Here is a 20,539-nt window from a genome sequence, read left to right as displayed (position 1 = left end):
CTGGGAATGTAAATCGTTGCAGCCACTATGGAAAACAGTATGGAGGTTCCTCAAAATATTAAAAATAGAACCACCATGATCCAGCAATTTCACTTCTGGATATATATATCCCCCCCAAAATGACATCATTATCTCAAAGAGATATCTGTACTCCCACATTCATTGCAGCATTATTCACAACAGACAAGACGTGAAAACGACCTAAGTGTCCAACGATGGATGAATGGATAGAGAAAATGTGAGCTATATACAGATAAAATGTCATATGTGTTACACATAGACAGACACAAACAGACACACACACACGGGAATATTATTCAGCCATCAAAAAGATGGAAATCCTGCCTTTTACAACAACATGGATGAGCCTTGAGGGCATTATGCTAAGTGAAATAAACCAGACAGAGAAAGACATATAGTGTATGTTCTTACTTATATGTGTAATCTAAAAAAGCTGAACTCATAGAAATAGAGAGTAGAATAGTAGTTGTCAGGGCTGGCAGCAGAGATGTTGGCCAAAGGGTACAAACTTTTAACTATAAGATGAATAAGTTCTGGGGGTTTAATGTTATGTACAGCATGGTGATTACAGTTAACAATACAGTATTGTATACTTGGAAGTTAAGACCTTAAATAGTAGACCTTAAATTTTATCACCACACACACAAAAAGGCAATTATGTGAAGGGAATGGAGGTGTTAACTAACCTTATTGTGGTAATCATTTCACAGTATATATGTGTATCAAATAATCATGCTGTACACCTTATATTTATATATATGTCAACATTATCTCCAGAAAGCTGGAAAAAAAGAAATTAAAAAATATAAATGAAAAAAATGGTCATACCCACAATATGAAAATAATTATGGTTTTGAGAATTATTATAAAATCAGCATGATAAAAATAGAAGGTAAGAATGTAGTACCAACAGACTGTACATGCATTGCTAATAAAAAAATCAAGTTGACTTAAAAACAGGTTCTGAGGTGAGGAACTAGCTTCATATCTCTTATGACTGGTACATGACTAATCATCATAACTGGTTTTCAGGTACTATAAACTATTCAGCTTTATACCCCCGGAATACTTAGAATAGTAGCTTACACATTAATTCTTTGAGTAATTTAGGAAACTATCCTTAAATTTAAAACTCTCCACCAAGGATCTTCCCCCATTAACAAAAAAATTATTTAAAAAAGAATGCTATCTAATGGTGATAACGATTTTGATGAACATGGTTCTCTTATCTTTGCTTAAGAATTTTAAACTGGTAAGCCATTTAAGACTTGCCAATACATAATGAGTTATAAAAAGGCTCATACCTCTGACTGGTAATGATGCACCTGAAAATCCACTACAGTAACTTCAAATATGAGATGGTCATATGCACAGAAACACTCACTATAGTATTATGATGGTAAAAATTGTGAAGTGACACAAAAATCCAACAGGTTAAATATAACATACTATACTCAAAGGAACATTATACTGCTATGAAAAGTAATGATTAGGGAAAACTACATAGTAACATGGAGAAAAATATATGCTCAAGTTAAGAGAAAAAGCAGGATACAAAAATATATGTGTATTGTGTTTATAATTAGGTGAAGTGGACTTATCATCAAAGCCTGGAAGAGAATAAATAAAATAATACTGTGTGGGAGGATATGAATAAAGGTGAATTTTGTTCTCTTTATTAGTCAATGTTGTCATCATAAATTACCACAAACTTAGCAACTTAAAACAACACCCATTTATCATCTCACAGTTCTGTAAGGTCAGAAGTCCAAGGCAGGTCTCACCAGGCTAAAAATCAAAGTGTTAGTAGGGCTACATTCCTTATTAGAGACTCTGGGGAACAATCTGCCTCCAAGTTCATTCAAGTTATTTGGCAGAATCAAGTTCCCTACGGTTTTAAGACTAAGGTCTCCATTCCTTTGCTAGCTGTCAGCTGGGGGACCCCCTTAGCTCCTAAAGGGCACTCTTGCCATTTCTTGCATCCGGGCCCCTGTATCCCAGAATCAGCAATGGTGCTCAAATCCGCCTCATGCTTAGACTCTCTCTGGCTTCCCCTTCTGCAGCATCTCTCTTTTGCCCTCTTTCATCTGCATTTCTCTGACTGACTCTTCTGCCTTCTTCTCTACTAAGGGCTTATGTGATTATACTGTGCCTGTATGTATACACTCATCAACAATCTCCACATTTTAAGGTCAGCTAATTAGTAACCTTAACTTCACTTGCAAAATCTGTAGAACTCAGTGTTTGATTAAATAACCAGGGAACAGGAATTTTGGTGGGAGAGGGGGCAACATCTTCAGAATTCTGCCTAATACTCCTTCCAACACTCCAAATTGGATGTAACGCTGTACTTTTAAAATCTAAAATTAAATTATCCCTTCCTTACCAAGCCATGGGTGCCTTTATCCTTTTATCGTCACTTGTTTTAATCCATCTTTAATTGGGCGAGGGGTAGCGTCAAAAGGTATATTTTCCTAGGCCCTATATTTGATCTGATGCCTAAAATGTTTTCCTATTATGACTTAAATTTTTGCAATCAGTTTTATTTCCTTCAGACTGCCTTTTTAAAAGTTATCCTTTCAAGCTACTGATTTGCTGATAAAATCCTATTTCTACTTTTGATGGAAGAAAGCTCTGATTCCATGTTTCAGGTCTGAGTTTATACTTCCCTTAGGAAGCCTTTCTGGAGCCCCCACTAAGTTAGTTAGGCTAACTAAGTAACTTAGTTAGCCTCTGTCAGCCTTACAGAGGCTGACATATAGTAGGGGTTTAATAAATATCTATTTCTCAATGAAATTATTTCCTTAGAAATAAATGAATGGCATTTCTATTTGCTCATTTCTATGTTTTTATATTACTTAAATTATTAACTTTTCTGAAAAGTAGCAGAAATATTGATGCTCAAAAATACCACATACGGTTAGTTGCTGTGGCATGGACACTTGGAATCAAACTCAATATCCTATTCTTGCTAGCACTGTGTTCTATAGGCAAGTAACAACCTCTCTGAGCTGGTTCCCTCCATTTTTGAACTAGGAACAATAATATACTACAATCAATATTTAGCACGGTTCTTCTACAGGTTCAAGAGCATGTTTAGATGGTGTTCAGCACAGTGACTAAGGCTCAATAAATAGTAACCATTTAACATCAGCTAATTAGATGTTATCAAAAGTGAAATAGGAGGAAATTAACAGCTTCTGTTACAATTTATCAAGGAAAGTTTCTTTAAAATAAAAATACCTTTTCTTCCATTTTCAAAATGGAGTACATATCATCATCTTAAAAAATTCATTAGGCCATTCTTTCTGGTTCCTGTCAAGATTTGTCTGCTATTGTGCATTCTTTTATAATTCTAGTAAGCTTACCTATTCATGTTAATTATTAAAGTATAAACATGCAGTTTATTCCAAATTTACAACTGCATGCATATTCAGGATACAGTTTAAACCTCTTTGGAGGTTTTTAGATAGCGCCATCTCGTGTTCCTATTCAGTAGTAACGAAGCGAACAAAGTGTGATCTGGCTGACCAACAGAATCAAGTACAGTTTGGAAAAATATAGATGCTCTTGGGTCCTAACCTCAGCCCACATCAAAACTCTCACAGTAGGGCCTGAACAATCATATATAAGAAAGAAAAATAATCCCTGTCTGATACACAGTCAGAATTGAGAACCACTGATTTGGTGAATGCATCCATAAAGTCAAACTAGTTTCCTTGTTTTATGGAAGCAGTCTAGATAGCTATGTATCAAAAAAAACCCAGATTACTTTAAAAACTGAAACTGGGTCGATGGAAAGAAAAGGAAAATAGCAAAAATGGGCATATGCAGATGGATATAATACATATATGTGTATTTATGTGTGAGCACATAGAGGGATGTGTTATTAGAGAATATAACATGTTTAGCGATCAACCATAAGGAAAACAATCCCTTTATCTGCATGCTTGCACATGAAAGACAATTATTAAGCTACAAGGCTGACTCCTGCTTGATGACTGGGTCATATCTCATTTGCAACCTAGGATTTTACTACTAAGCTCATATAAACACCAATTATATGTCAAGCATCACAAAGACAATGCATTTAGATATTCTCTAAAAAGCAAATGATTGTAAACCCGTAGAATGTAAAACTTTAATGAGTTTAAAAAGATTTATTTTAATCAGCAGAGTTATTTTGCTTTTCATAAGAAAATGCGTTTCCCCTCTTTTAGGAGAAAATTTTATTGTGAATGATAAAATAAAAATACATTAAAAATTATATTTAGGTGCTTCTAATAAAGGACAACTCTTGGGCTAAAATATCATATTACTAATGGTGGTCATGCTGCTTAAATATAGTTCAAAACTTGTTTTGGTCATGTTCTTAACTTTCTAATTCTCATTTTGAATGTTAGGTTTTTGCACTAAGCAAAGAGAATTCAAGTGAGGAATGTGGTGATTTTTTAATGTAAAAATGGACGTTTATATTTTATGGCTGTAGAAGTAATTCCTCACAGGTCTCAAGAAACACAAGGTTTCCTAGTAAAAGGACACACCTTACACAACTGTTTCAGGATGTCAAGAGAGACCCAGACAAGGTACATAAAATATTATATAATTTAAAAAGTGTTTTTTTTTTAAATCTATTTTCTAAATTTCACAGATTAGTTTTGGAACAGGGCAATTAAACAGAAGGCAGGTAGGAGATTTTCTCTCATAGAGATTAGAAATTTAATAGTGTTTCATCCAACCAAATGGTAAACTGATTATTTGAAATTGCAGGTGGACTGTGAAAAGACCTGTAGTATAGCCTACCAGACATGTGACTAGGGGCAACTGGGGACATCAACCAACCAACCACTGTGAGACTATCTTTGCAAAAAGTTCTTGATCTACAATGCTTCCCAAACAGGTGCTCTATAATTTCTAAAATCTGCAACATGCTCAATTTAGCCACATGAAACTATACTTACATTTTCAGCATGTTGTTAAAAAAAAAGGCACAAGCTGACTGAATAGTCTACTAAAAAACTGAAGTCATTAAACATTTTACCTTTTAATATTAAACCACCTTATCTACAATTCCAAACACTTAATTCTAATGTTTTATGAGCTCTGTTATGGAAGAGATACCAGATTTATTTTCCTTTATCACCATAAGACAGCCGCAGAGTTCTCATGAAAAAATCCATATCTTACAGAAAAACATACATGATAAACAGAGCACCTATTGCATGGGACTAGTATTAGAAAAACTGAAAATTAGAAACGGAAAACGGTATTCTAATTTTGCCCCTAGCATTAACTAGCTATATGACTGTGGACAAATTATTACTCTCTCTGGATCTTAATACACTCATTTGTAAAATGATGGACTATAATATTCCTTGTTTGGTTCTAGTTCCAAAATTCTCTGGTTGTGTCCCTGATCAGAGAGGGTAACACAAAATTCCCAGCCTGATCCCTTGTGTTTCCTAAATACTTCCTGATATTGATGAGAAGGGCCCCAACTCTCCAATGGTCTGACCACACACTTATTACTAGGATACCACAGGGTCTTTACAACCCTGGAATTAAGTGGAAGGCCAGGGTTAATTGTGATTAAATATTCACAATGTACTTAAGTTCCATTCATGATAGTCTCCACTAGGGACCTATATATATTTCACCAGTAAAGCAGCACTGGGACCTGGAGTCAGAAGCCAGGGATTTCAGTCTGACTCTATTACTTTCCACCTGTGTGTTGCCTCGGGCAGGTCTCTTAATCACTCTGCCCCTTTTTCTTCTCCACTTCTGGGGAAGGCAGATTAGGGGAAGAACAAATTTGATGATGTCTTTGAAAATTACAAAATATTAAATAATGTACAGCACTGCTTCTGCCATTAGCAAAGTATGGATATTTGTGTATAATCATATAAATGGGTTTAGTTTTTGTTTATTTTTATTGTGTTTTGAAGAGCGGTTAAGCTAAAGTTTTTTAAGTTGAATTTTAATACAGAAACATATTTATTGTAAGCATTCAAACAATGCAGATATATAGAATAAAACTAAAGTACCTTATCCTGCCATCCCCTACCTCTGTTTTCATCTACTTCCCCCTCCACAAAGACTGTCTATGCACGCTTTCAGAGTTTTCCCTATACATTGATGTTAATAGATCAGTAAAACAAAACACCCCTGTACATGTTGGCATTTATCATTTAACTATATTTGATGAACAGTTTCATGTCAGTACGTATATAGATCTACCTCAGTCACTTTACTACTGGGCTGTACTCTTTACTGAACCATAGTTTATTTAACTGTTTCACTTTTGGTGGTTATTTACTTTGTTTCTAATTTCTTACTGTAACAAACAATGCCAAAACATTCTTCTATACAGATTTTTGTGCACGTGTATTAGTTTCCTGAGTTTAGTAACAACTTACCATAAATCTGGTGGCTTTAAACAACAGAAATTTATTCTCTCATAGTTCTGGAGACCAGAAGTCCAAAATCAAGTTGTTAGCAGGGTTGGTTCCTTCTGGAGGCTCTAAGGGAAAATCCATTTTATGCCCCCTCTTAGTTTCTGGTGGCTGTGGGGAGTCCTGATGTTCCTTACCATGTGGACCCATCACTCTAATCTCTGCATCTGTCTTCATATGGCCTTCCCCTGTGTCTCAAATCTCCCGCTCCTTTCTCTTGGAAGGACACCAGTCACTGATCTTGAGATCCTTACCTTAATTATACCTGCAAAGACCCTTATTCCAAATATGGTCATATTCTGAGGTTCTGGATGGGCATATATTTTGGGGGCCATTATTTAACTAATTACAACACACACGAGAATATGTGAGGATAAAAAGTTACACTGCTAAAATGCTCTTCCAAAGACTGCAATGATTTACTTCCACCAAAAGAATATTAAAGTGCTCTTTTCCCCACATTCCTACAAACTTTTTTTTTTTTTTTTTTTTTTTTTTTTTTTGCGGTATGTGGGCCTCTCACTGTTGTGGCCTCTCCCGTTGCGGAGCACAGGCTCCGGACACGCAGGCTCAATGGCCATGGCTCATGGGCCAAGCCGCTCCGCGGCATGTGGGATCCTCCCAGACCGGGGCACGAACCCGTGTCCCCTGCATCGGCAGGCGGACTCTCAACCACTGCGCCACCAGGGAAGCCCGACATTCCTACAAACTTTAAAAAACTTTTTGCTTAATTGATTTGTTAGATAAAAAATAATGTTAACATCCTTGTTTCTATTGCATCTCCGTAATTTCTAGTATCAATTAATCCTCTTTTCATGTATTTAATGACTATCTGTACTTCTTTTGCAAACTACCTATTCATAAATTTTGTCATTTTCTAAATAGCAATGTGTTTTTTTTATCTTTAACAATTCTTTATAGTTTGGATATTTTTTGTCTGGTATATATATTGGCACAATTTCCTCCAAGTCCGCCAGTTATCCAACTTTATCTTTCCCTACATAACATTTAAAAATATTTATTTAGTCAAATCTACCAAATTTTTCCTTTATGGTCTCTGGGTTTTGTTTAACACTTTTAAGATTTTTTAATTCCCTAAGATTTTATGTGGTATCGCAAAGTAGGACAAATACAGAGCTAAGAGTTACAGAAAGCATGTTCTATTCAGTCTGCAAATGCCTTATGAATGAGAAAATATTTGAGGAGCCAGAGGACACTCTAGGCTAAACGTGAAAATACAGAAAAGAAGAAAAGTAGGAAAAGGTGTAGGTCATTTAGCAGTTCAACAACTGTTGATAAGACAACAATGCTCTAGGCACCAAAAGGGAAAAGAAATGTAAGACTGACGCATTCACTGTCCTCCAGAAGTTTACAATTCAGATGTAAGCAAAAATATTTAAGCAACAGTTAAGCAACAATGACTAAAAAAATTTAAAAATTAGCAATGGGCTTCAATCCAATGAAGTCCATGTAGTTGAAAGTACAATGGGAAAAGAGAATTCTGATGGATCTTAAGAGATGGTGAGTACACCCTAATTCAAAAAAATTTTTAACTTTCATCAAAGTTAACTTTCATCAAATAATGAACTTCTGCAAAGTAAACTCACCTGTATAACTAGCACTCAGCTCAAGAAAAAGTGCATGACCAGCAACCTAGAAGCCCCATCCTACTTCCTTCTTGTCACTCCCCAAAAGCTCAGATTCGTTTTACCTACATTTTCACTTTGTATTAATAGAATAATACACTATATACTTCTTTATCTCAAAACATGTTTGTGACATTCATCAAATTTCTGCATGTAGGTCTAAATTGTTCTTTCCCATTACTGTATACTATTCCATTGTGTGAATTATAATATATCATTTATCTATTATACCAATGATGGGTAGTTTGTATATTCCTACTCTGAACTCCTGTGAAAAATACTGCTATCGACATTCTAGTACATATCTTTTGGTGAATACATTTTTTCATTTCTGTTGGATACCTACTAAGGATAGAACTGCTGGTTCACAGAATGTACATATGTTCAGTTTTAGTAAATATTGCTAAATAGTAGTTGTAAAATAGTAGTTACAGTTGTGCAACATTCTCATCAACATTTGTTATTTTCCATTTTGGCCGTTCTACTGAGTATGTAGCAAACACAATTATCAGGGATAATATGAAAGTCCAGATAACAGCAAAGATCTCACAACAAAAGATCAAATAAGAAAAGTAAGAAGACTTCAAAAAGAATATGGATATTAATTAGCTGGAGCCGGCAAACAGTCCTTAAAGGTAGATAAAAATATAAGAAAAGACAGAAAGTAGGAAGCATAGTGAATAAGTGACTAGTGTTCTGGTAATTGTAATTTATAGCATGAGTCTCTCACTAAAATGCTATGGTCCCTACATTTCTAGAGAGACAATAGCTATTTTATTCCAAGGAAATGAATATCATAAATAACTTTTTAAAAATAATATAAAATATATTTTAACAAAAACTTATACAATAGCTTTCCTATGTACCACAGTGTATAATTTCATATCTGTATCAGTGAAATATATTTAAGAAAATACAATGTATAATTTGATTAGGACATGTATTTTTAGTAAACAAAAATTATACATAATCTATAACAAAACTACCTTACATCTGTCTAATATCTAACTTTTTAAAAAATTCCAGACTTTCACTTAAACTAGTGAAAAAAAAATCCTGATGAAAAAAGGAAAACACAAATTATTCCATTTTGTAGGTGACTAGAACTGTGACCTCACCTCAGCCACAAGCTCTCAGGGAATGAGAACCATATCTTATAATTTATCACAGCCCCTCTCCACAGGTTTAGCAGAGTACTCTTAGCAAAACATTCAATAAATCCTACTCACCAACATGTCAGAATCTATAACTACTCACCAATATATCATATATGCTGCTTCATGTAGTTGGTGAAAAGTGATTAGATATTTATGTAATAAAATTCTGATAGATCTAAAAATGCTTAATCATTTTTTAACAAGAATTCATCAACAGGCACAGATTTTTTAAATTATGTATTAAAAAATACTACAGGGCTTCCCCGGTGGCGCAGTGGTTGAGAGTCTGCCTGCCGATGCAGGGGACACGGGTTCGTGCCCCGGTCCGGGAAGATCCCACATGCCGCGGAGCGGCTGGGCCCGTGAGCCATGGCCGCTGAGCCTGCGCTCCGCAACGGGAGAGGCCACAACAGTGAGAGGCTCGCGTACAGCAAAAAAAAAAAAAAAAAAACTACAAACTTCAAGAACAATAAAGTAGAAAGCCACAAACCATGTCCAACAGCATCTGCTAATAGATCAAAGCACTTATTTCTAAATAAAGCTTTAGCTTATTATTTCCCCAAAGTTCACCTGGGTGAGATTTATACATGATTACTCCAACTAAGGAACCACACAGTTAATTTATAAATGCTGACTCTTAAAAGAAAGGTAAGTAGTGACCACAGACAAAAATTGCATGATTTTCTGTGAGTTTATCTGCTTGCTCTAATTCAATTCAATGTTAGAATTTCTAACATTTATAAGTTAAATAGATATTAGGTATTTTACACTTAATGGAGTGAACAACAGAGTTTATAAAACTTGTGTGTATTTAGTTGATCAATAATTTATGAATTTTGAGAATTTAATTGATCAAAATGTATAAAGTTTTAAGAAGCATAAAAATGACTGAAGTATAAATAAGAGCTCTAAGAAACCATTAAAGAAATACTAATGCAACATTAGCGGGAAAATGGCCAAGAGGTTGGAATGAAACTTTTTGACAGCAAAGAGTTTTTCACTGAAGAGACAAAAAGAATGGTTGGGAATGAAAAATAGAGTGAATGCTACAAAACTAATCAAACATAACTATGGAATACAAGGAGTCAACAAGCAGTCGTGAGCGTGGAAATACACAACACAGCATGGTGTACAACTGTGAATCTCCATCCAACCTTAGACATCGCTAAATTGTTCTCTCCAGAGATTAATGACTAGACTTGGTTAGCACTGTGTTTGAACAGAAAGGGAGTGTTACAAGGAAAACACAGATGAATAAAATATGTTAACAGTTTAGGAACAAATACTAAGATTTCCGAGTGCAACACGTTATGCCAGGTACAACTAATCACGCTAAAAACAAAATGCTAAAAACTCACTCACTGTCTTCTGTGGGAAGGACCTGCAGGGAGTAAATCCACTCGATTATATCATCCTTGTTCACCACATCTAAGGAGTCCAACATATCCAGCCCAGAGAGTGCAAAAAATGCAATAGTCAGCCTAAAAGAAAAAAATATAAAATTCCATCTTAACTATCAAATCAATGAAGTCTTTCTGGTTCAGAAAAATAATAAACTCATTCCAACTTTACAGTAATTTAAACAATATTCCCAACTTGCAAAAGCCGAAAAAACCAATTTATTCTTATAAGTTAATAGTATCAATCAAACCTTTGTTTTAATTTTTAATAAAGGGACATTTAAGGGTTAAGAAATCAACCCTACTCATCTGAAGTATACATGATTTCACTGAAGCCAGTTTATGAGCAACCTGAAGGCTAAAAGTAGATTTGAAAAAGAGAATTCCCTGTACCTAATCAGTATATATAAGGCCAAAAAGGTGGAAAATATATAAAAATCTCGATTTTCACTGATTTGCCAAGAGCAATTATGCTTATAACTGGTGCTTAATTCTTAAGGATGTTAGAATAAATCTATCATTATTCAAATTTGTTTATGAATAATGTGACCCCTTGGAAAAAACTTGCAATGAATTTTGGAGAATGAGGAACACTTTAAAAAATGCAAATGCATTTCAGTTTCCATTTTCATAGAGACGAACATTTTTCTTCATTCTTTTTTTTTTTTTTTTTTTTTTTGCTGTACGCGGGCCTCTCACCGTTGTGGCCTCTCCGGTTGTGGAGCACAGGCTCCGGACGCGCAGGCTCAGCGGCCATGGCTCACAGGCCCAGCCGCTCCGCGGCATGTGGGATCTTCCCGGACCGGGGCACGAACCCGTGTCCCCTGCATCAGGAGGCGGACTCTCAACCACTGCGCCACCAAGGAAGCCCGAGACGAACATTTCTGATGAAATGGAACACTACAAAGCAATATCCTTCCCCTCCAAGATTGTGCACTAAATCAGAAATCTAAGCCTTGTGCTTTCGTATAAAAACTAGTCCCCTTAGTGGTTGATTTTTACTTAAAGAGTTTGTTTCATATAATTCCTTTCCTGTTGAGATGCATTCTACAATGCTGTTTGATTGAGCATGGTTATCTCGTTTCCATATTCTAATAATTCGTATGACTAATACTGATAAACTAATACTTCAAATTATCTGGTCTAAAATCTTCTAGCAGAGCCACTTGATGCATTCTATAATCTTCTAAACAGAGATTCCAAGAGAAAATTAAACCTTAATGCCCTAAGGCAACCACTGTATATAATTAACTTCTCTCCTCTGCATCTAGAATGGTATTACCAACTTTAGGAGAAATGAGAAAATAGTCACTCATTTTTTTAAAGGGTATAATTCTCTCTCTGATCCCTGGTTGAAAAGGCTGGCATCCATTAGATAACAGGAGGAGAAATCAGAGAGCAATTTAATTCCAACCAAAGCTTAAAGGCAAAAGCTAAAACTAATGAGATACTGGTACACTCAAGAACAATACATTTTAGGAAATTCACATTATCGAGAGATTATTACTATGTATTAGGCACTAGGCTAAGAAATTTCTCATATATTATCTCAATTTAATTCTAACAACTCACTGAAATCCACTTGAATTAGGGAGGTGATTTATCTGGATAAGATCAGGAATAAATTAAGGGCAATGGGACATCTTTATGTGGGAAGCAGTAGTTCAGAGCCCAGATCTTCAATAAAATGAGCTAGCCTCAAATCCTAGGTTGGTCAGTTTCTAGCCATATGTAATCTGGTTAGGTTACCTAACCTTTTCTAAGTCTTTTCTAAGTCAGCTTCCTTATCTGTAAATCATTAAACTTCACACAGTTATTGTGCTTACCTGCTCAAACGCAAGCACTAAATAAGTGGAAGCTATTATTATTGGTATTTCCCTGATTTGAAGGGACAGGACTAACTTACACTATACAGGCCTTTTCATTAGTTGGCAACTTCCACCATACCCCCAACCACTCTTCTCCAAAACAAAATATTTTAGACATGGGGAACATTTCTACCTAACAGTACCCACATGTGAAAATCACTGCTCTTGGTGCTAATTATGTTTCATGAGATAAGGTCTGCCTTGTGCATGATATGCACTCAAATAATTTATTGAATTACCTAACAAATAAAAGACTTGCAATACTACATCTAGCCCTCCTGGAGAGCTATCACAGGGTTCAGTTTGGCTGTAATCTATAAAGTGAATGACGACAGTCTGGTAAAATTAAGCATCTAATACTTTAGTTTATTAAATCATTATTACAGAGAAAAGCAAAAGGAAGAGAGATAAAAGTGAGGAACAACATGAGGTGTTGATAAAACAATCATTTTCCTGTTACTAAAAAATGTTGTAAGAAAACATATCCAAAGGGCCATAAAAATAAGTAGGTATTATTTCCTAAGTTAAAAGCAGAAATTATCTAGTCTATCTCTTTAATTTTCTAGCTCAAGATAATAAAGTCCAAAGAATTCAAGTAACTTGAGATTTCAATGCTAGATAACCAATGAAAACTACTCAAGGAATTCTGAGTCCAAGGGGTGTTTCTCAAATGTGGTGCAATTAGAATCAGCTTAAAAACAAACAACTTAATACACCACTAACAAAACCAGGAGAGGCCTAGGCCTTACTCCACGACAAAGGTATCGTAAATTCTAGATGGAAGGTAGGGTCTGGGACCTGGTGTTTGGGTAAGTGGGGATGCGGTGGAGGATGGGGAGCTTCCCAGATGATTCTAAAGGGCAGTCAGGCTTTAGAAGCACAGCGATTCTCCACTAGGGCAATGCTGTTCCACAGCGGACATTCTGAAGACAATTTTGGTTTTCACCACTAGGGAAGGGTGCTATTTGGCATCTAGTTGGTAAAAGCCAGGGATGCTGCTAAATGTACTATGATGCACAAGACAGCCCCAGTCAACAAAGAAGTGTCTGGCCCAAAATGTCAACAGGGCTGAGGTCTAGAAACTCTCCTCTAAAGTCACACTGTTATCTGTATATAAGAGATACCTGAATGATCTGGTTTTTTTGTTTTACTTGCTCCACGGTATGGATGCAAACACCAGAAATCAGTCATCTGATGGTAAAACTATTTTAAAGTCCTGCATACTTAACTATTAAAAGCTTCTCAAAGTCCAGCATTTTCAACTCATAGCAGTTTAGACTAAGGTTTATAGGATTAACAACACTATAGTGAAAAGCCTGTTTATTAAGTTAAGCACTCAGCAGTGGCTGGCAGACAGAACCAAGAAGTCAGTTTGGAGCAAACATCCAGACTTCCTCTAAGGATAGTAAGAAAGTATTCCTTTTCTGACCACACTAGAGTTCTCAAGTAGTCCTAAAACACTGAGAGGGAGAGAATTAAATAAGTCACATGGAATAAAAAGGAATTCTGTGCTGTGGGCCCCTGGGAGAAATAATGTAGGGTTTTGTGGTGCCCAGTTGACTGCTGCTTGGGGTAGAGACTGCTAGGCAACCTGCCTTGGTTCAGGCATCTAGAGGGCTAATCTTGCCAATGCATAAACCTAAAATCAGGCCAGTGAAGTGATTTTTACTTTATTACTTCTTTGGAGAGCATCTGTCTGTTTTCTTCCTTTCTTCTTTTCCCTAGAATTGAACTCTGAAAAACTGAACTAAGCCATGTCTTCCTGTCCCTTCTCCTCCTCTGAACAGTACATATAAAAAGTTTATCTTACTTGGATGAACAAGTAACATCCCTACCACCGCCCCGCTGCCCCCCCCCCACAATCAAGTTGCTTCACCAATAGATCAATTTGCAGGTAAACTAAATGATGTTTCTAAGCGCTACTACAGATAACATCCTCTTCCTTTCTAAATCTGCTCCTTTTGCCTCTTGTTCTCTAGACCAGTTGCTAGTTCCAACCCTAGAATTCTGGGACTCCTCCTTCTTTCTTCATCCCCTCCTTTCTATCCCTAATTTTGCTGTCCCAGCACTTGACTCCTGGACTATTGCAACAGCTTCCTAATTGGTGCCCCTGGTTCTGGTTTTGTCCCATTTGATACAATAACCATTCTCAAATCCAATGATCACTCTAAAATGCACATCTAACCAGGAAGATCCAGTGCTTGGCAACTGCCCGTCACTTACATGATATCAAATTCCCAGGTTCTTGACATGGCAAACAAAGCCTATAACTACCTCTCCATACTAAATTCCTACCACACCTGCCTTACATTTTGAACCACTATCAGAGAACTGACTGGTGTTTCCCTGCTCAACACTCACTTATCTATCTTTATTGTCTTTATTTATTGTCCTTTTGCCTATAATCCACCCACCCACACAAAAACTCAACACATTCTTTAATATTTAGCTCCAGGGTTACTTCTTCCAGGAAGCCTCAGACTCCTCCTCGAGTCTCTCTTCAGGTTGATTAAGTAGGTGCTTCCGGAATGCCCTGTGAATATCACAATCACGGTGCAAACAAAATCAAAGTGGGCCAGGGAATCAGCAGCGTCAGCCTCACCTGGGAGCCTGTCACAACTGCAGCATCTCAGACCCCACCAAGACCTACGTAATGAGAACCTGCATTTTAACAAGATCCCCAGGTGATTCATATGCACATTAGAGCTGGGAAGCACTGTTGTATTAAATAATCTGTTTGTACTTTTGTTTCTCCTATTAGGCAAACCATCTCAAACTTTAGTGTGCATCAGAACTACCTGGGATGCTTATTATGAAGCTAGACTCCCAGGCCCATACAGAAAGTCCAATGCAGTAGATCTGGGGAGGGGCTCAGGTACGTGTATTTTTATAAGTACTGTTATGACTGATTAAAAGCCTCCCTCACCAACACACTTTGAGAGACACACTGCCAGACTGTGATATACTTCGGATAAGGGAGAGAACAAAAGGACAGAGAAGTTGATGGCTGGTAGGCAGTTAAGTGGTTACAACACAGGATACAGAGGGGATATGGAGGAAACCAGAATAGAAAGATTGTGAATGTCTTGGCGGGGGGGAATCATCTAAACCCTTCCTCTAGAAGAGCTGTGTCTGTAAAAATAACATAAAAGAAAATGGTCAATATTTTGCTCCTCAATTTAAAAAGGCCTACTCTAATGCCCACTGCTCAAACACAAATGACAACAATATCACATAACCAAAAAGCTCTCTAAACCACTCATGAAAAGAAACCTGTTAATTGACAAAGCTCACAATCCAAGGTCTATATTCACTTGAGTTAACTAGTAACCATCACTTTTCAGAAGTTAATATAAAAGAAAAACCTCGAGTGAATCAACAAACAGTATACCTTATAATTTTCATAAAGCCACTGCTATTAGAAAAATTAAAATTATTCTATTGATCAGGCTAAAAGAAGCAGGGAAATAGAATAATTTTGTCAAAATGGTGGGTCAGAAAATAAGGGTCTAAATGTCTAGTTCAATATTAGCCTTCCTAGGAGTCACCTGTTTCACATCTATCAGTAAAAAGAAATGAACACAGGAAAACCTGAATCATTGCTTTATACCTACCCCCATACCCAGATACATGGTAGCCCCTCAATAAATGCTTGTGGCATTGAACTATAATACTAGCTAAGAATTATGACTTAGTTAATACATTGTTTTATCTTAAAACTCTGCTATTAGTAAAAATTTCGTGACCAGTCACCTTTGCTTAAAAAGTTGGAGCTTCTTCACAAGCATCTTAAAGTCAATTATGAATCACATACACCACAAAAGGACTTAATGCTGAACTAAGGAAAGGAAAGAATGTGAATCAGGAAAGAGAAAAATTGAAAAACTTAAAAAAAAACACCACAAAAACCAGTATGTGCATATTATCTTAAATGTGGTTATGAATTGAGCCATTAAAAAAAACCAAAATGATAAAACATACTTAAGTGACAAACATGAGGTATAAAAAGGATATCATTAATATCTCTTAACTAGTGCACTGTGATATTACATATCTATTACCTAATATACAATGCCTGGTGTAAATCTTAAGATCATACTAAGTTATTAAATCTATCGTTAAGTTAGTTGTTTAATCAGACAATTTATGCTGTGGGCAGGATTACAGTTTACTGCCAACATGCGTTAGTCTGTATGATTTTGTCCTTGCTGAATTTTATATAGACCAAACACACTAGCATTTTGAAAATGCAACCACAGACCTGTGATAGCTACAAGCAAAGTTCAACTGTTTAACAGTCAAAATAGGATGGGTGTTTTTTTTTATTCAAATGCTTTAAATTCACATAAAATTAATCCTCATAAAATATAAATGTGATTTATCAATATATTTCTGAACATCCCATATCATTACAATCAATGACTGAGTCTTGGAAATGTTCATTTAGATCGAGGTATGGGCTCTGCTAGTCAATCAATATACATGGATGGAGAAAGGAATATAAATGATGCTTCACTCTTTCTTTAGCAAAAATCCGTTCATCCTTCAGGGCTCAGCTCGGAATAGTTATTCAACAAATATGTACTTATTGCCTTCTCTTATGCCAGATATTAGTCAAGGTTCTAGTGCAATGCTGTCCAGTAGGACTTTTTGAGATGACGTAAATGTTGAGATAGAAACAAAAGCCACAGGCCAATGTGGTGACCGAGCACTTGAAAAGTGGTATCTACTGAAAACAGAGGAAGTGAATTTTTAATCTGATTTAATTTTAATTAATTCAAATTTAAATATCCAAATGTGGCTACCAAATTGGACAGGGCAGCCCTGGTATTACAGAGGTAAACAAGAAAGACAAAAATCCTGCCTTCATGAAGTCTACAATCCTGTGTGAAAGAAGGGTATCATCAATATATAATTTCAGGTGGTGACTGGAAGTAGTCTCCTTTGGAAAGGGTGATTAGGAAAGGTCTCTCTAAGGAAATCCGGGTTAGGAACCTGCCCTATTGAAACTGCCTGTACGTCTTGTTCAGCTGTCCTCCAGCACCTACCATAATAAATATTTCTTGACCAAGTATGCGAAAGTAATCTATAAAACTTCCAAAACTGAAATGTTCAAAATACACCACAGACTCAGTTACGAAAATACGGAAAAGATCAGAGCAAAACCAATTGGCTCTCTCTTCCAAGCCAGTCCCATGAAGCTTTGGAGCCTCACTTCAAAACACAACAGTGCAAAGCAAAGATCGCCGCCTCCTTTCGTTATTCTCATCCCCAGACGTTTACTCTGAATGACTAATTCAGTTTCTTAGCCTCTGCCAGATCACAGTCCTCAGACCACCCCAACTCACAATGCTATTGCAAATAAACTTTAACAGGCTGCTTCCAGCAACACTGCACCTCTTTCGCCAATCCTATCATTAGATTTACGATTCCTGGAAAGTTCTTATCTACGCAAACCTTAGAGGCTCCCTACCGCTCCTATACACTGAACACCATACAGGCATTCAATTAAGAATGACTTTATGGACGAAAGGGAAGCACTGGAGAGGCTACTTAGGTAAAATACGATGACAAACCCTTTGTCTTTTTCTGTTTATACTCAAAAGCGAGGCCAAGGGAATCACAGGTTCGGAGCAGGGGTAAAAAGGAAGCTCAAAGTTGAGACGAAAAAATGGTTGAGAAGTGAAAAGGGCGGAACCTGTAGATTCCAAAAGCCCTTGACTTACAGCTCGCCCCAGCCCTCTCGCCGTAGCTCGCGGGAGCGAGGGTGACGGCAGCCCGGCCCGGGAGGGGAAGCAGTGCTGGGTGGGCGGTGGCGCAGCCCTCAGCGGGCGCCCACTTACACATCAGGCTCCGCAGCACCTTTCCGGGGGGCCGGGCCCTGTGTCGGCCTCGCTGACTGTGGCCACCAGTTACCTGCTGGTCTCGAGCGAAGAGTAGCGCTCCGGCAAGACCTGGAGGCAGCGCTGGAAGAACCGCACGTGCCGGTCCCGTAGGAAATCCAACCGCTCTCCCTCTCCACTCCCCGCCGGCCGTTCATCCTCCGTGGCCGCCATGCTGCTACGGAAACGACGTCTGCCGCGACCCGGAAGCAGTTGGCTCGCGGCGCGAAGAAAACCCAAGGGGCAACACCTGGGGGTCGGGTGGGGCGGAGGCGTGCGCCCTCCGCTTCCCTCTTCGGTGATTGAAGCTACACGCTGTCAACGGAAGGCCTTACGCGGCGCTTTCTCCCTCATATTTCTCCGTAGGTAGCGCACGACCCCGCCTTTTCTACTCTAAGCTCCAAAGGTTTGGAAACACCTCGCAAGCCTTGTAAAATTCAGCCCACAAATCCCCAAATCCACAAATCCTTCCAGAACTTTTATCTTGGATATTTGGAAGTGCAAGGTCAGTAGCTTCAAGTTCGCTTTGAGAAACGTAAGGCCCTAAAGAACATGAAGATGGTACATATGAAAACAGAGATGGGCCAGTATAAATTTGCCAACAGACTCATTTTTGGAAGGCCACAGTTTTAAGCTGAATGGAGAAACTCAATCTACAAATCAAATTATTTGGTTATGGGGATAACCAAATGCTTATTAAATAATTATCGATGTTACAAAAGTTCAGAGACGTTCCTAGTCCTATAGAATACCAGGAATTGCGCGCGCACGCACACACACACTCCCTGTTCACTCGCATGCGAGGGTTTGTATCATTTGCTTTCACGGGACAAAGATTTTACTCCTTGAGTCAATGTGTCATCCGGCATCAATGTTGGATCAATTTGCAACGGAAAATAAGCGCAACGTGTTCTCTACACATATGCTAAAAAAATGAAATAACATAGGCTTCTAGCTTTTTTTTTTCTTCTTCAAAAAGAGGGATTTAAGTTGCTTCAACCATATATTCTTCCCTTTAAAAGTTTACGATTCAGTCTTGGGGGAAAAAAATCCACGCAAGGATCAGGCCTGAACTTGGTTTTTATAATCAACTAATAGAAGTTTGGGCATAATTTCAATTGTTAGCTTTCTTAGAAAATGTATTTCTTAAAAAACATACCATGTGGGCTGGAGTTATCCTAACTCACCAATCCAAAGCAACTTGCATAATGTTAGGTACTAGTAACTAATTATTCACAGGTACTCCTGCATGTCTTTAACAAATATTGCATTAACAACTGCCAGGTAGGGGCAGAGGGCTGTCCTTGGTGCTTCCCTACAAATACAGAGACCAACAGTCCTTGCCCTTTAGGTATGCCCAGTTTAGAGGAGTTTTCACTCCATTATTGCAATGAAGATCTTTCTCTCTCACTTACACATATACACCACAAAATGTCTGAAGATGTTCAAAGTGAAATTACATCACACACATATAACTTACTAGAATCAATTATGCACATTCTATATAAGCTCAGAAAGACAATCCTGTTCAACCTGGCCCTTAAAGGGGAGCCAATATTCCATCTGATTCTCAGCCCAAGAACCACTAATCTGATCCAAATCTGGAGGAAAATACTTCTATAGTGGACTCATTGAGAGCTAATATACCTCCTAGGTAAGTAATCACCCACCTTTTCATGGGTGATTCTGACCATACAAGATTTTTGACATACATGTGACAGAATCTAACCCCCTACATAAAATGTCACTCTACATTATTAGTTAAGTTTTTATATATATATATATATATATATATATAAATAGCACAGTTCTTCAAAGTATAGGAATGATAGAGTATCTATAAAATTGAATACTATTTATCCATTAAATGATAATGTTTGAACTATACAGAGACATAGAAAAATATGTGATGTAATGTTAAGTGATTATAGTGTAATATCTAAAATGTATTCTAAGACTACCTATTTAAAATAGGTGTATTTTTGGAAGAAATTACCTTAGGGTAGTGGAATTATGGGTGCTTTATAACATTTTTCCTTTAGTGTTTTTTTCTAAATTTCTTATTAATATACTTTTTAATCTGGTATAAGAAATGTTTATTTGACATCTCTTC

At 37.1% G+C, this 20,539-nt stretch overlaps 1 protein-coding gene across 2 annotated transcripts in view; it reads right to left on the bottom strand.

Moving 5' to 3' along the window:
• The window catches only part of PGGT1B (protein geranylgeranyltransferase type I subunit beta), a gene marked incomplete at both ends in the record, with an annotated part of 55,374 nt that extends 36,774 nt beyond the window's left edge, over positions 1-18,600 (bottom strand). For both annotated transcript variants that reach the window (XM_079702810.1, XM_079702811.1), the window contains 2 exons: positions 10,639-10,757; positions 18,461-18,600. In XM_079702810.1, coding sequence (XP_079558936.1) covers positions 10,639-10,757; positions 18,461-18,600 — 259 coding nt within the window. The remainder of the gene's footprint in view (positions 1-10,638; positions 10,758-18,460) is intronic.
• Between the last annotated feature and the right edge of the window lie 1,939 nt (positions 18,601-20,539).

The sequence above is a fragment of the Hyperoodon ampullatus genome, assembly GCF_949752795.1.
Source record: "Hyperoodon ampullatus genome assembly, chromosome: 4".
NCBI lineage: Eukaryota > Metazoa > Chordata > Mammalia > Artiodactyla > Ziphiidae > Hyperoodon > Hyperoodon ampullatus.
Note: the sequence above shows the minus strand (reverse complement) of the source record. Positions and strands in the feature narration are given on the sequence as shown.